Here is a 16,167-nt window from a genome sequence, read left to right as displayed (position 1 = left end):
CATTTTTTTAATTTACTTCAACAACATTAACTTCGCATTTGATTCAATATTAAGTTATTCATTTCGTATAAATGTTGGCATTGGTTTCCCCGAAGTCGTTCTGATACGAAGTCTTTCTCAAAAGAGATCGACAACTTATCGGAGGTTCCAAGAGAATATAAGTAATATATTATGTGAGATGTTTTTTTTTTGTTTTCTTTTTTTTTGGGGGGGGGGCGGTAGAACGTACTTGAAACACCCAACTTGTTACACTATATCGTTAGCCGCGGTTGCCTTCAACAGTGTATAATAATAGTTATTTATTTGCTTCTCTACGGAACAAATTTGGCACAAAGCCGGTTTTTTTTTTTAATGTGAAGAGTGAGGGGAGGGGGACCAGTTCCTCCGAGAGAGAACTGGATAGTGACAATTCGTATGAATGGTTTCCCCTACATTGACTAAAAATGATTGGAAGAAGAGCAATGGTCTGATATGTGGGGTTGCCCCCTCCCCATATGGTATTTAGTACAGCATCTGCCGGAACAGATACTACACCTCTGATCTTTGATCCCGGGCCGTAAAGGCCTGGACGTTACTTACCCAAGGTAAGTATATAGTGTATAACCATATATGTATATTATTTTTATTATACTGTCACGCTTATTATGGTGTTGCTGTATTTAACGCATTGTCTTTCTTGCAACAATGCAGACCGTTCTTAACGTGCGGGGTTTCCGGTTATTTTTGGAAAATGTGTTTTTTCTCACACGTTCATGATCTTTTAATTTTTTTAATCTGGAGATGATTCGACAAGGAATCGAAAATGTACGTGATACGTTCGGAATATTTTTTTTTTAATTTTCACACGATTAACATAATTAGTAAAATTTAAAATGTAAAAATCAATATAATTCAGTTGAATATTCATTATTTTTAAGAAGCTTTGCTTAAATACACAAACACATGTGTTTTACTTGATGATGTGTGGTAGCAAACAAACAACAGTTCTCTTCATTAACTGATTTGAACCATAAGTTTGATAATGCTGTGAAACCTATTTACTAACATTACATTGTTATATTTGGTAAGTGATGTAGAGAGGAAGGTGCTAACAAAAACATTTACTTTACTCGGTGTTTTCATGAATCAAGAAAATTGTCTTTATTAACATTACTATATAATATGTGGTAAGTGATTAGAGAATCAAGGTTTTGTTTTACTGGGAGGTGTGCGGTAGTAATAATGTAATTATGATATAACATTTTATCTCTTGAGACTATAATAATTATCAACATTATTGCTCTCAATATTATTGTGAAATCATCCCCTGTGGTTCGGAAACAGGATGTTGTTTCTTTTTGTTTTACGGCCTATCAAACTTTTTCAGGTTATTTAATGCGAAAACCAGTGATTTTAAAGAAAAAATTAATAGAATATATTTGTTTGTCCAAGTCGGTTTCTAACAGGTACTACCACTCCGGATCAGAGTGGACCTGAGAACAATGGTAATTAATGGGTGGCTCCACACTCCCCAAAGCCCACAAGCTGGGGCCTCATGATCGGAAACAGGAACTTTCAAAAAAGTTGAAAGTACCCCTGAATTGTGCATGAACCCGCCTGCTCATGAGAGTCCAATCTATCTTATAGAGTAAACAAATCTATGATGAGCTTGCATTTGGATAATTTACGATCACGAAGTGTTCAGTTTGTAGGTCATTGTTCAAGAGTAGTAAATGAAGATATCCGTTCCCTACATTTGTGGAACCCTACTACGCACTACAGAAGTAGAAAGACAATATACACAGATGTCAGTGCAAGGTTGAACGGCGGGACCTGAAAGCAGCCATGTTCTATCTAGCTAAGTGGCGTGAGCGTGGGAACTTTATAATCTCAACTATGTCTTTAAACATGATGGCGGTGATTGTGACAGCGGATGGGGGGGCGACGAATTACTCAGAATCAGGATAACATGTGTTTTAATTTTTTTTTTTTAACTGAGTGTTATCCACAAGCAATAAATATGAGATTACAGTATTACACTTAAAAGGAAAGCTCTAGTATATGAAGTATATTATTGTTACAGCAAAGAAAGAGAAATAGGTTGAAGTATGGATGGATATGAATAAAGAAAAAGGGCTTAAAAATGGGTTAAAGGTAAATAGAGAACAATTAAGAGATGTTTTCTGGCAACATGAAATTATAAAATACGTGTAAAGAGTTTGTCTGTGAATTACTATAAATGGGTTGAGCATATTCAGGAGTGAAATAATAAACTACCTTTAGTATATAATGCAATGCTCTTTGTGTGAACAAATGGAGCTTATGGGTTTGAACAATGTTTAATCATTGTAATTTCACATCCCAAACTTAGCAGCATCTAAATAGCGTAAGAGTGAAAAGTATTGAGTGGATTGAAGTAGTTGTTATTCTAACCGCACTGAAGAGGTGAATCTGTTTGTCTTTTGATGACTATATATATATATATATATATATATATATATATATATATATATATATATATAGTCATCAAAAAATAAATATAAACAGTGTTTCATGGTAAACAACTGATGATCCCTTGAAAAATAAAAAAAATTGGTATTATAGTAAATTCGAGAGAGTTGATGCAGTGATTGCAGGTGATTAAATGACTTACTGACTAGATGGGTTTTTTTTTAACGAATGATAAAAAGTAATTTTTTGTATAGTTTCAAATGTTAAAAACTTAAAAGACTATATATATATATATATATATATATATATATATATATATGCTGATGTTCAAGCATTTCTTCTAACAAATACCCCGGATATCTTAGCACTAAGCGAGATTAACCTTCACTCCTCCATCTCCTCTAACTACTTTAACATGACTGGCTATTTCCCACTCAGCCGTAAGGACTCTTACAGACATATGCACGGACTTGGAGTCTACATTCGTACCTCCTCCCCCTGACTAGAGAAACAAACCTAGAAACGGACGATCAGGCCTTTATGTGCTTTAGACTAAACATACAACATAACATTAGCTACTTTTATTTTCTCTACCGCTCTTCATCGACCCAGAAATGCACCACAATAAACAAAGTGTCTGACAGCATAGCCACAGAACTCTCCCCCGACACTAGCGCACAAGTACACTTTAATGTGCACCACAAAAATTGGCTTGGATTCTTTACTCACACAGATGCGGCGGGCAGCTCAACACATAGCTTCGCTATATCTCACTCCCTATCAAAAATGGTTACGTTTCCAACCCGTTTCCCTGACCAGCAAGAACAACATGCATCACTTCCAGATTTGTTTCTGACACCAGTTCCCTAGGATTGTACAACAAATGATGACAGACCACTCGGGAACGCTGATCATGCAGTGATAATTGTCGGAATTGTCCTAAACTCTAGACCCAAAACTGAAGAGCCAGTGCTCAAAATAACGAGATATTATAAAACAGCTTACTGGGAAGCCATCATCGATCTTGCCAGAGATGTCTCATGTGAAATATTTTTCTCTTCCTGCTGAACAGTGCGCAAATGAAACCACTGAATGGTTCAAAACGGCAATTGAAGCACATGTTCCCACGCGGAAATTTTATAGCAAGCCCCACTCTCCCCAATGGTTTACTTCTACTTGAGCAACTGCCATTGCTCAAAGGCAGCATGCATATCGCAGATTTAACCGACATAAGTCCAGTTCAAATAGACAAAAGTATATAGAAGTTAGAAGTAACGTTAAGAAAGAAATAGCGACAGCTGAGAGAGAATTTACTGAAACCACTAAAAACACATCTAAACACAAAAATTAGGAACTCGTGACTTCTGGAAAATCTGCAACAGTGTAGTAAATAATGAGCAATCAACAATTCCCCCACTCACCAACAATCGCGAGGTTGTTTGCTCAGCAACCGACAAGGCTTATATCATTGCCAGCCGGTTTGCCTAAAACTCCACATTGGACCCTTCCAATCACCCCTGGCCTGGCATTCCTTTGCGGACAGACGCCACTCTAGACGATCTAAAAATCATCCCTGCTCAGGTGCATGCTATTATAAAAAACTTGACACTTCAAAAGCATGTGGACCCGATCTCACCCTAGCTGTGCTATTAAAAATTGTTCAACCGAAGTAGCTCCAGTTCTCTCCAAACTCTACAACAAATCCCTTAATGAATCATATTTCCGGGATGTGAGAAACTGCTTCTGTTGTACCAGCATTCAAGAATTCTGGCGAAAGAACTGACCCAGTAAATTACCGCCCCATTAGTCTCCTCCCACTTTTCGCCAAAATATTTGAGACCATAATTAACCATGCTCTAGTCCATCACCTTATAGATGCTAAACTTCTGACTGACAAACAATATGGATTTAGATAAGCACATTCCACGGCAGACATCCTCACTGTAATCTCTAAACGTATATACCATTCACTGGACAAAGCGGGGAAGGGCAGTGCGGTAGCTCTAGATATATCTAAGGCTTTTGACAGGGTATGGCATGAGGGTCTCCGCAGGAAAATTAGATCATACGGTATCACTGGTAGAATACTAAACATAATTAAATCCTTCTTAGATAAGAGAAAAATCCATGTTGTCCTCGACGGTCGTACATCTAAACAATATGATATAAATGCAGGACTGCCTCAGGGGTCTATCTTTGGACCTCTATTGTTCCTAATATTTATTAATGACCTCCCGACAAAACTGCCTCTGAAATGGGTATATGTGCTGGTGACACCACACCCCATAACTGGCATGAAAGGAAAACAAATGAATACATAACTAAAGAAATGGCAAAAACACTAGAGGATGACCTCCAATCTGTAGTGGAGTGGGGACAAAAATGGATGGACACATTCAATGCTGCCAAGACTAAACTGGTTTCCTTCAATAATTACAAGAAGCCTTCTCTGCCACCAATAGCAATGACCAGTGACTCCCTATCTGAGTGTACATCTTTCAAACTGCTTGGCCTAACGTTCACAGGAAACATGAGTTGAAACAATTACATTGAAAACATTGCCAGGGACGCTGCGAAAAAAGGTAGGCTCTCCCTACCGTGCTAGAAAACTACTGACACCTGAAAGTATCCTGTACCTCTATAAGGCCACCATTCGCCCATGTATGGAGTATTGCTGTCACATTTGGGCTGGTGCATCTGCTGCTAGTCTCTCGCCCCTAGACAAGGTTCAAAAGAGAGTCGCCAATCTGATAGGCCCTGAACTAGCATCTAAGCTTCAGCCTCTGTCACATCAACGAAACGTTGCATCCCTCTGCCAGTTCTACAAATATTTTAATAGTGTATGCTCTGACGAACTGCAGACACTTTTGCCTCCACGACGTAGACACCCTCGACAAACCCGACAGGCAACTAAATCCCACCCCCGCGCAGTAGAGATTCCTAGATGTAAAAGATTTTTCTACTCCAGTAGTTTCTTCCCCAGAACCGCTAGACTTTGGAATTCCATTCCAGGTCCCTGCTTCCCCAACTGACTGACATGCAGAAGTTCAAGTGTACCGTTAACCGACATCTTGCTGCACAAATCCCAACATAGTGCCCCAGTAGTTGCTGCCCCTGATAGTAGCCCCCTACACCAAAGTGGCAATGTGGACATTATCCACATATATATAACCCCAATTCATAATCATAAAATAAAATTTATAATATACTATGAGAAAGTAACTACCGCTAACTTGATAATTAAAAACAACCCACGACAATTAAAACGGTAAAAAAAACTATGTAGTTTATCAATTTCAATGCCCCTTGGGAGATTGCGTCTCCAACAATAAAAATAGCTAAATCGGTCATACGACTAAGACATTGTCCAGAAGATTAACCCTTCATCTTTCTGATACCAGCTCCTTCAGCAAGCACCTGGGACAACATGGCTGCCCCTATTCACAATATAGAACAATTTTAGTCGACAACACAAAAGTTATCCTCACAGACCACAACGTAAAAAGATTAAAAATATTAGAGGCTTTGTATATACGAACGAAGCAACCCACAATTAATAATATCAATTTTTATAATAGCAATAACATTCTAAAGTGCATGGACACTTAAAATGTATATATATGTACAATGGGAGGGAAGGTATAATATATATATATATATATATATATATATATATATATATATATATATATATATATATATAAATCATAATTCAAATAGTATTCGTACATTTATTTTAGTATCAATTTTATAAACGTAAAAACAACGCACCCTTTTACACACGAATCGCATCATTATTTGAATTCACGTAAAAACCTGTGAATTACATTTTAAATAACACTCATCCATTTATTTCAATATCATTAAAAACGTACACAAAAATGCACCTTTTTATACACGACTCACTTCCTCACCCGAATCCACCTATAAATAAAACGAAGCGTACAACAACAACAACAACAACAACAACAACATTCTAAATCAAAAACTGCCTGAAAACGACAGATGAAATGTCGAAAGTACTAGCAAGAGCAACATATAATAATGAAATAGATTTCAGAACATTCATGCACCGGTTCGACTGTAATGTCAAAAATACCATTAGTCGAATGGATAAACTACAGAAGAAGATAATCAAACAAGAACACTCTGTGCTATTTAATACCGCATGTCTCAATGAAAATCTACTGCCTAAATACACTATATATATATATATATATATATATATATATATATATATATATATATATATATATATATATATATATATATAGTAATACTGTGAAACCGTTTATCTTTTTTTTATCGGTTGCTAACTTTAATTGAACAAAGTTTCTCAGCACTTACGTCATTCTGATGTCGGTTAAGTGCACAGAGGAATCTGAAACTGTTATCATTTATACAACATATACCAGTATGTGCCGCACCTTCTTTTCGCTGAATATTGTTAAATTGTAAACTCTTATTAGCGAAAATACAAAGCTATACGATACAGATACTGTTCATAAGGATCTTGCACCCAAGTGTTAAAAGGATTACACAATCAGCGACGTCAGTATTTTTCTATTCCATACGATAAAAAAATATGGAACAGCACAATCAACATGCTGAGTTTTTAAAAGTTTTTTTTTTCAGAATCAAAATAATAATCAAAGTAACATCTGTGTTATAATTTTGTTCGATTTTAAGATTTGCATCAACTATATAATATTTTAAAATATATATGAATAAGTTATATATTTTTTATTTAATTGTGGACTGTTATCCTCATTTTCATATTTGTAGTTGTTTTATTACATTTCGGCTAGTTAATCAACAAGTTCGTTCAAGTATAACAGCAATTATGGAAAACAATAATTACTGAGAATACAATTAAATCTTGTTGCAGTTAACCTCCTGAATGCCAGAGGCTGAGTTGGCAGAAACGCTGCGAAACAACAACTATAAAGATAAGGATAACCGTCCGCAAATTAATAAAATAAATACACAAATCACTCATCTCAAGGGAATCAAATGAAAATATAGAAGTTCTATTTTAAGTACTAAATTAATTCAATGTGTCTATTTTTTTAAATAAAGAATCATAAATTTTAACAATTACAGGGTGGTCGCTAGAAAACGGGGAAATTTGAAGGTCAGCTTAGATCATGAATAAAATGCGTGATTGCTATTTTTTATTGGTGCCGTGTGTGTGTTATAATAATAAATCGTTGTTTAACGCTGCAGTGAAGTGCACAGACGACATTTTGTGTATCTATGAGTATAATATAACATTTGTCTTTGATAAAATTGTTAAAATTATTCTTTGTAAAAATAAACCGTTGTTTGACAAAGTTCCCGCTTTTCTAGCGACCACCCTGTAGTTTTTCCAAGATATTTCTCATATATTACATTTTTTTTAATTTATATTTTTTCTTGTAAATATCATGTTTTAATTGCCAATATTTTTTTTAACAATAAAAAAACTAATATCTTTAGGCTTTCAGTGGAAATTTTCAAAATAAACAAGGAATGCTAACATTTTGAAATGCGATTAAATTTGATTCTTTAAATTAGTTTATTACGGCTATTTGAATTTATAACGGAAATAGAACTAATGCATACGTTTTATTCGGGTATCATCCACTTAAAACTGAAAGGTTGTCGGAGCTATAATATTAGAAAGTAATAAAGAAAGAAAATAATAATTCGATAACCGTGAAGAAAAAAAAACGGTACGAAAAAAGAAAACTATTAAAGAATGAACAGACACCTTGAAATAACTACAATTGAAAAGTCGACACTCTATACTTAGAACGACCGTAAAGCGAATTGAGTTGTATTGCATCTCATATGATATTTCTGAAACGTGTCTTATTTAAGTTATTTTTCCACGTGCTCATTCTCCTAAAATAAACAAAAATAAGTTAGACAAATGTGTACGCGGTAATAGGAAATAATAAGAAATGCCAATACTAATAATCTAATGAACCCTATCATCTTAATACATAACTTTAATATGAAATGATTATGACATCCAGGACCTTAATTACCGTGCACTTTCTGGATATATATTGTTTTAAATGGTTCTTTACAAACTCTATTTGATCTGAAATAGATGATCTTAGACGTCAGGTTTACATACGAAATTGACCCCCACTTTTAATTCTAATTTATTTATTTATATATTACTTATTTTTTTTATCGTAAATTCTTTTTCATTATACGTCATAAAAATAGAATCTCATTTTTTTTTTGTTGTTTTGTCATAAAGCTGGCTACAGTATTACCATAAAAAACAAATATTTTTTTTTAATTAATAAAAAGAAAACAAGCGGATCTAGTATGGAAAAAAAGAAAATAGAAAAAAGAGTACTCACTTGCTTGATGGAGATAATTGTTTCCAGTTCGGACATGTTCCGGGTTTTATGTTCTCCAGTAATTCGCTGAAATTGGTCAGATTAAAAATTACAGATAAAATATTGTGGAATGTTATTTTAAAATTAATGATCATGTCAAATTACTCTTCCAGCATTGGTTGTCTGGGATGTGTACAAACTGAACAGGTTTAAGCTGATGTACAAGGCAGGGATATAAACCCTACATTTATTATTTCCCATCGTCAAGTATTATAGTATTTAAGCTTAAAAAAATAATAAAAACTAATTAACAACAAAAAATAAACAAAATGACAGATATTTCTTTCTTGACAAGGACAGATAAAATAACAAACGGAAATTATTATAAAAGCATTAAAGAAATCAATCGCAATTAATATTTCTATATCAAACACTCATATCAATTTTAATTCTATACGACGGAGGGTTTAAAAGTAAAGCCACATCTAGGCGGGAGCTGCTAAAAACAGCCTAGCCTGGCTTGACAGAGTACAAAATAGACTTCGTGGCTTGGTGGGGGATGGCCTTTTCTCTACCCTGCAACCTCTTTCCCATAGAAGAGACGTAGCGAGCCTGTTCTTGTTCTATCGTTATTTCCATGGCAGGTGTTCGTCTGAGCTCCGTTCTCTGGTCTCCCCTCGCCAATCTTTTTCAAAAAAACACCCGACTAGTTGAAACCACCGTCAATAATTTTCCCCACTCCCTATCTGTGCCTATATCAAAACGTAGATACCATGAACAGAGCTTCTTTCTTAGAACTGCACGCCTGTGGAACTCTGTTCCGCTTGCCTGTTTCCCTCCCGACATCAACCTCGATGTCTTCAAGTCCAACACAAAAAAATTCCTGATGAACCGCACCCCCAAGTAATGACCCCTTACCAATTCTCGAATACTATTGCTACACTATCCCTTTGATTACTGTACACACAATAACCCTTATCCCTGAGTGGTCATTGGGCCTTGATAAGAAAATAAAAGCTTTTTATTTGTTGTTCCGCCTAAACGGATCAAACGGGATTGCAGAGTATGTTGTATTCATGGCTAGATTTTTGCATTACTGACATGAAAGTTTCCTCTCCATGTTGTAGATATTGACGATGCAAGACTTGAAAATATCAACCGCTGTCATATTTATGTGACAAGCAGAGATGCGTCATTGAAGTCCACCATGTAGAAAATATTGAACATTCAGTGTTGAATGGTTACAAAGCAGATTTTGAAATGTGAATAGAAATCCGCGTTCAGGACGATCAGAACATCAATAGAGGAAGTTAAAAGTGCATTTTGTGGTGGCCATGCAGGAAAATATCTTCTAAAACACAAGGCACGATCGATTTATGTTCCCACTCCAGTTTTCGTCGATGTTTAAAGTTTTAGTTTTTGAGTTAAAAAATAGAAGGTATTTCTTTTGGAACGATCCTCGAAGTATTGTTTTAAACGCTCGCATACACACATTTATAATGTTAAGTATGACAACATGTTAATATATATGTTTACATTGGATTCATTGCTAAATTGATAACCAATCATCATGAAATTGACAAAAAATGTGGATGTAATAAATGTTAAAATTATTTTAAATTAGGTCATAGCAAAGGGGTTAAAGAGGAGCTACAAAAACTTACCTGAAAATGTATAAGACTTATCTTGCAATAAACTCCATTTCCATTAAAGAGTGTTTATGAGACATAATATCGAAGTAATCTCTCTTCTTAAACTCCACATATTTTAGATTCTTATTATATTTGCTTGATATTCACTAAACAATAATTATGTTGGATTATTTTTTTATTAGGAGCCATTAAATTTGAACCTTAACATTTAGACATTTTCTTAAATCAAATTCATGTTGTAGATGTTAGAAAAACATGGATTTTAGTAGTGATATATCCTGACTTTAATATTCTAAAAAAGGACCTCACATAAATAGATCTAAACTTTCCTATTGAAGAATAAATTATATATATATATATATGTATATATATATATATACAGATATATACATACATATATAGATATACATATAGATATAGATATATACATGAAAGAGAAAAAGAGAGAGCTATGAAAAAATTAAAAATGAAAGGCGAGTGGGCAATAAATACTGCAATTAAAATAATTTTCAACAGCATAAACTGCTAAGTCAAACCGCTGGGCAAAACCGCACATTTTTCATAATGTAATAAGACCACAAAAATGATATTAGAAACAATGCATCCCTCTTGTGAGTTTATAACATTTTAAAGAATCATGGTTTATGCACATACTAAATACATTTATGAAAATAAAAATTAACACACACAAACACACACACATATGTGTGTGTGTTAATGTTGTCCAGATAATCGACTTTAGACAGAAATTACATTGCATCTTACAAATTTATATTTCAGTTTACTTCGTAATTTTTTCTCTTTTATTTTCGCAAGATTTGTTTTGTTTTTTGACATTTTTTTTGAATGAATATTTTGGATATTCTCTTCAATTTTATCAACATTGTTTTTTCCGACCATAACTTTTCGGTAGTTTTAACTTTTCCGACCATAACTTTTCGGTATTTTTAACTTTTCGGTATTTTAAAAGTAATCTCCGCTTAGATCATTTCTTACAAAATACAACTTCATCATAGCTTTATTTTAGCTATCAGATAAAACTTTGTATTTGATCAAATTAATATTAAGCTACTAATTGCTTAGAATGACTTCAGATGTAATACTTCCTTCAAATGAAATATTCATGCAATATCAGGTTTCGATATCTACTTTGTACGTATTGCCAAACGAACAAAGATAAATCTCTTTACGTACACATATTTGTAAAGAAAGTCAAACACAGTCATCAACTGAAATGCTTTCTTCAAATTACCAAAAATAAAACCATTACTGTACAAAATATAATTCTTTCTGACATAATTGTTTTTTTTTTGTTTTTTTTTTTTTTGATAAACTGCAAGATTGCCGCCACTTATTCATTGCCCAAAAAATAATCCTATTTTTTGCAGTCAGATTTATCGCGCTTTTCTTTTAGTAATTGTATATTATAAGATAAGGTTTATTATGTTATATAATATATAAGTTTATTAGGATTAATTCACCTTCCGCATTCCCGTGTTTACAAAGCTATTTGGAGGAAGTAACGTCAGTGGTGGTTGTATCGAATAACATTCGACAAAGAATGTATGAGATTGACGAGAAACTTTTGCGGTTTTGAACTTTTAAATTCATAGACATAGTTCGCCTTAAGCAAAGAAATTTTGATCGGACTAAGCACGCTCAGTCGACACTTTACTTGCATAAATACTTAAAAAAAAACAAGTATAAAAAAGTATTTAAACAAACAAGTAGTTAAAAAAACTAATATTAAAAAACAAGTATAAAAAAGTATTTAAACAAACAAGTAGTTAAAAAAAACTAATATTAAAAAACAAGTATCAAAAAACAAGTATTTTAAAAAACAATTATAAAAACAAAAAACAAGTATGTAAAAAAACAAAAATCAAGTATTTAAAAAAACAAGTATTAAAAAACAAATATTGAAAAACAAGTATTAAAAAACAAGAAACAAGTATTTAAAAAAGCAATTATAAAATTAAAATACAAAAACAGATATTTTAAAAAACACAAAACAAGTATTTAAAAAACAAAAAACAAGTATTTAAAAACGTATTTAAGAAAATGAAACAAGTATTTAAAAAAACAGATATTTTAAAAACACAAAATAAGTATTTAAAAAACAAAAAACAAGTATTTAAAAACGTATTTAAGAAAATGAAACAAGTATTTAAAAAAGAACAAGTATTTAAAAAACAAATATTTAAATACAAGTATGTAAAAAACAAATATTTAAAAATAAGTACTTAAAAAACAATTATTAAAAACAAATTTTAGAAAAGAGAGCACTAAAAAAAAGGATTTATCAAGTAACATAAACGTCTTGCGTTCTGATGGCGATGAAGTCGTTGAAGGTACTTTTGATATCGCTTAAATTATTTTAGCATTTCACACGCAAAATGTTGTCGAAATGCTTGAAAAAGTTGTAATCGGTAGGTGGTAGGTCTGTGAAGTATGGCGGATGAACCAGTTTTGTAGCCCAATTCGTTACTATTTGTAGAATCGGTTTATTAAGCGCGGTCGAACATTGTCGTGGATGAAAATTAGGATTTTTCTCTTGATTAATGCTGGATGTTGTTGTCGAAGTTTATGATGTATTTGAGCAATTTTTGGACACTGATTCTTCAGTGTAATTGTTTCGCCTGCATTAAAAAAAAAACACTGTAATAAATTAGACTGGTAGCAAACCACCAAACCGTCAGCATAACTTTCTTTTCGTGCAACTCTGTCTTCAGGACATATTGTGGAGTGTCGTCGGCTGAGCTGAGAGTCGCCAGTTGTAAAGAACCTACGTTTAGTTGCTAGTCACAATCTGGTTTGGAAACGGATCATTCTTGTTGCATAAACTAAGGGCAGATGACACTTCATAATGGCGTTTCTTTTAATTGTCATTCACTTCGTGACGCACCCATTTATCCATTTTTTTTTCTTTGCAATCTCTCTCAGGTGGTTGAAAATCGACGTATACGTTATGTCAGTGTAAGAAGCATGTTCTCTGAACAGTTGTGCCTGGAGTGTCTTTGAATAAAGCTCTTAATTGATCATTGTCATTATCAGATGACCCACGATTAGCTCATCATCTTTAGGACTCTCGCCACCGATACGAAATTTCTGAAACCACCACTGTGCTGCGCATCCAGTAGTTGTTCCTGGGTCAAAGGTTTCGGTGGTATTGGGAGCTCTTTCAGCAGCTTTTTTTAAAAAAATCTAATTTGAATTGAAATAAAAAGAATATGCGAGTTTCATGTTTGTCCATCTTGTATTCAACGATCTGAAAAGACATTTTTGTTTGAAAAGGATTGTAATTGGAACGATTAGATAGAGCGAAAAGCGCTCTTCAAAATGATATGTGCGGTAATGGTATTATTGTAACCACTACTGTAATGGTATTATTGCACCCCCTACTGTAATGGTATCACAATCAAAGCTCATTTTAAAATAAATCATTTAATTTCAAATTTTAAAATTCGGCATAACGACTTTCTTTTCAACCTATTAATAAAATGAGGTTCAGGACAAGATTTATTTTCTTTAAATATAGGTTTTCATATAAAATATTCTCCTGACAAAAAATGGATCCGCATTAAAACATGATCGATTTATACTGTGCATACGTTATTAAAAAATAAATACAACTTACTGGAGAGCAAGACCATCGCGCCAATCCGACGAAAAATTTGTTAAATTTCTGTCTGGTAAGAAAGACCTGAAACAATTAATCATCAGTTTTTTGGGGGCCGACTTCGCTGCCGTCGCCGAAATCTGATAGCGTTGAATCAGATGCCAAATAAGACCTAATATAAGCTTCAAGTTTCCATTGACTACATCTTCGTTTCCTGGAAAAGAAAACACACACATACACATATATATATATATGCATACATATACACACACCACGCATATATATCACGATCTCGCACGTAGGCCAACTGGCCGTCTTTCATTCACCAACAGTGCTCAAGAGTTAAGAAACATATTTCTTAAAGGTGCAAAGATTTATATATATATATATATATATATATATATATATATATATATATATATATATATATATATATATATATATATATTGCATGAAGAAGAACTGAAATAGATCGAAAAATCGGTCGGAAATGTATGCTTTTGAGAAAAACGTTTTCGTTTTTTGCGAAAGGCTTTTTGAAATCTTACACGTCAACAGGTACGAAATTAATACAGAAAAGTTATAAACATTTATACATTTTTCTTATTGATTTTTATCAATATGTATATATATATATATATATTATCGAAATTAATTAGTTTTTACGAAATGCAGTAAACGATTTTTTCAAAACGCATCTTATCTCTATATTAATAAAGCAGTTGCAGATATTCCCCTCTGAAAAAGATATCATAGGTTTGCAATAAGGGATATCACATATGCATATTCAATATAGCTAGGCCACTATCTTATGTAGCTTTCGAACATCTTTGCAGACACAATCAATCGTGATAATAAAATACTGCATTACATCCTAGGAGCAACAGCATAACAATCGCAACATCGTTTCTAATTTTTCCTCTGGGACGAAATCTTCACGTTCCACAGATTCTATGCTTACACAGCCCGTACCTGGCTCATACATACACAGATATGCCAATATCTTTCCCGTCGTAGAATAAAAAGAAATAATTAAGTTGTTCTCAGGAAAGTTCGCTGCCTCTGGTTTGTTGCCCGCTTATTTTCCAGAATTAGATCATTCTAAAGGCACATTTTATAACATTACAATATGGCGTCGCGAGGATAAATAATTTATCGCGCGGCGTCAGTTTCTGTTAATAGACACATAATTAAAAACATATAACAACAAAAAACGAAATATCCACTGCTTTTATGTAACTAATGGATGTTTAGTTTTTCTGCTTAGACTAAAACATTTAAAACATACATTTACTTCTAGAGACAATATGTCCCTCTACATTTTTTTCCTACGAATAGTTGTTGACCGATATTATATCGATCGTGGTTTAATGGTTAATGTTTGCTTATTTTTCCCATTACACAGGATAACACTTTCTTTTCTCGTTATTATCGCTTACAAGCGGAGGACGATGTTGCCCAAAAGCATGTTTGGTTTGTTCACTTATTTTTTTTTTAATTTTATTTATAGATTTTAAACATGCATTTACTGATGCGCACTGAAATAATCATGTGATTATTTAGAAACCATTACTGGCGTGAGGGGAGGATAATGTTTCGCAATTATTGCATACTTTCACCTAACACTCTAGAACAGTCACTGTAACAACAGAAGATTAAATACTGGTAACCTGAAAATTATCCTAATATTTCATAAATATTGGTAACTTATTTTTAATGACGCAGCATATAAACATACATGCATAAGTTAAAATTATATATACAAAACGTCTTTTGACACTTGATAATCACACAAACATATAAAATTATTTCAACTTCTAAACATAGTGCAATTCTGATTAAAAATATATATATATATATATAACATCTTTGAAGTCTTCCTAATCACTCAAAAGTATAAAGATGTAATATTAAACTCTAAACATTTTACCATTGTTAGCTCTAATAAAATGTTTGAGAATTACCGTCATTTTAAAACACATTGCTAACACTTTCCTTGCGCAAACGGATCTACCACACCATGTAAACAAACACATATTGCTCTTTCCGTACTCGGACGGAGCACTTTCCAAATGAACACACAGCATTGGTTTGGGAATGTACGTATGCACAAAATACCGACACGCCA

General features: G+C 33.2%; 1 protein-coding gene across 5 annotated transcripts in view; it reads right to left on the bottom strand.

Annotated features, from left to right (window-relative positions):
• Positions 1-16,167, bottom strand: part of LOC145295835 (filamin-C-like) — a 300,005-nt gene that overhangs the window by 236,656 nt on the left and 47,182 nt on the right. For all 5 annotated transcript variants that reach the window (XM_080141544.1, XM_080141545.1, XM_080141543.1 and 2 more), the window contains 2 exons: positions 14,058-14,253; positions 8,790-8,855 (listed from right to left, as the gene is read on the bottom strand). In XM_080141544.1, the coding sequence (XP_079997670.1) occupies positions 8,790-8,855; positions 14,058-14,253 (262 nt within the window). The remainder of the gene's footprint in view (positions 1-8,789; positions 8,856-14,057; positions 14,254-16,167) is intronic.

Source organism: Euprymna scolopes, chromosome 16, assembly GCF_053919585.1.
Source record: "Euprymna scolopes isolate OS-2025 chromosome 16, ASM5391958v1, whole genome shotgun sequence".
NCBI classification, from domain to species: domain Eukaryota; kingdom Metazoa; phylum Mollusca; class Cephalopoda; order Sepiida; family Sepiolidae; genus Euprymna; species Euprymna scolopes.
The sequence above is the reverse complement of the archived record's forward strand: the minus strand, read 5'-3'. Positions and strand labels throughout refer to the sequence as shown.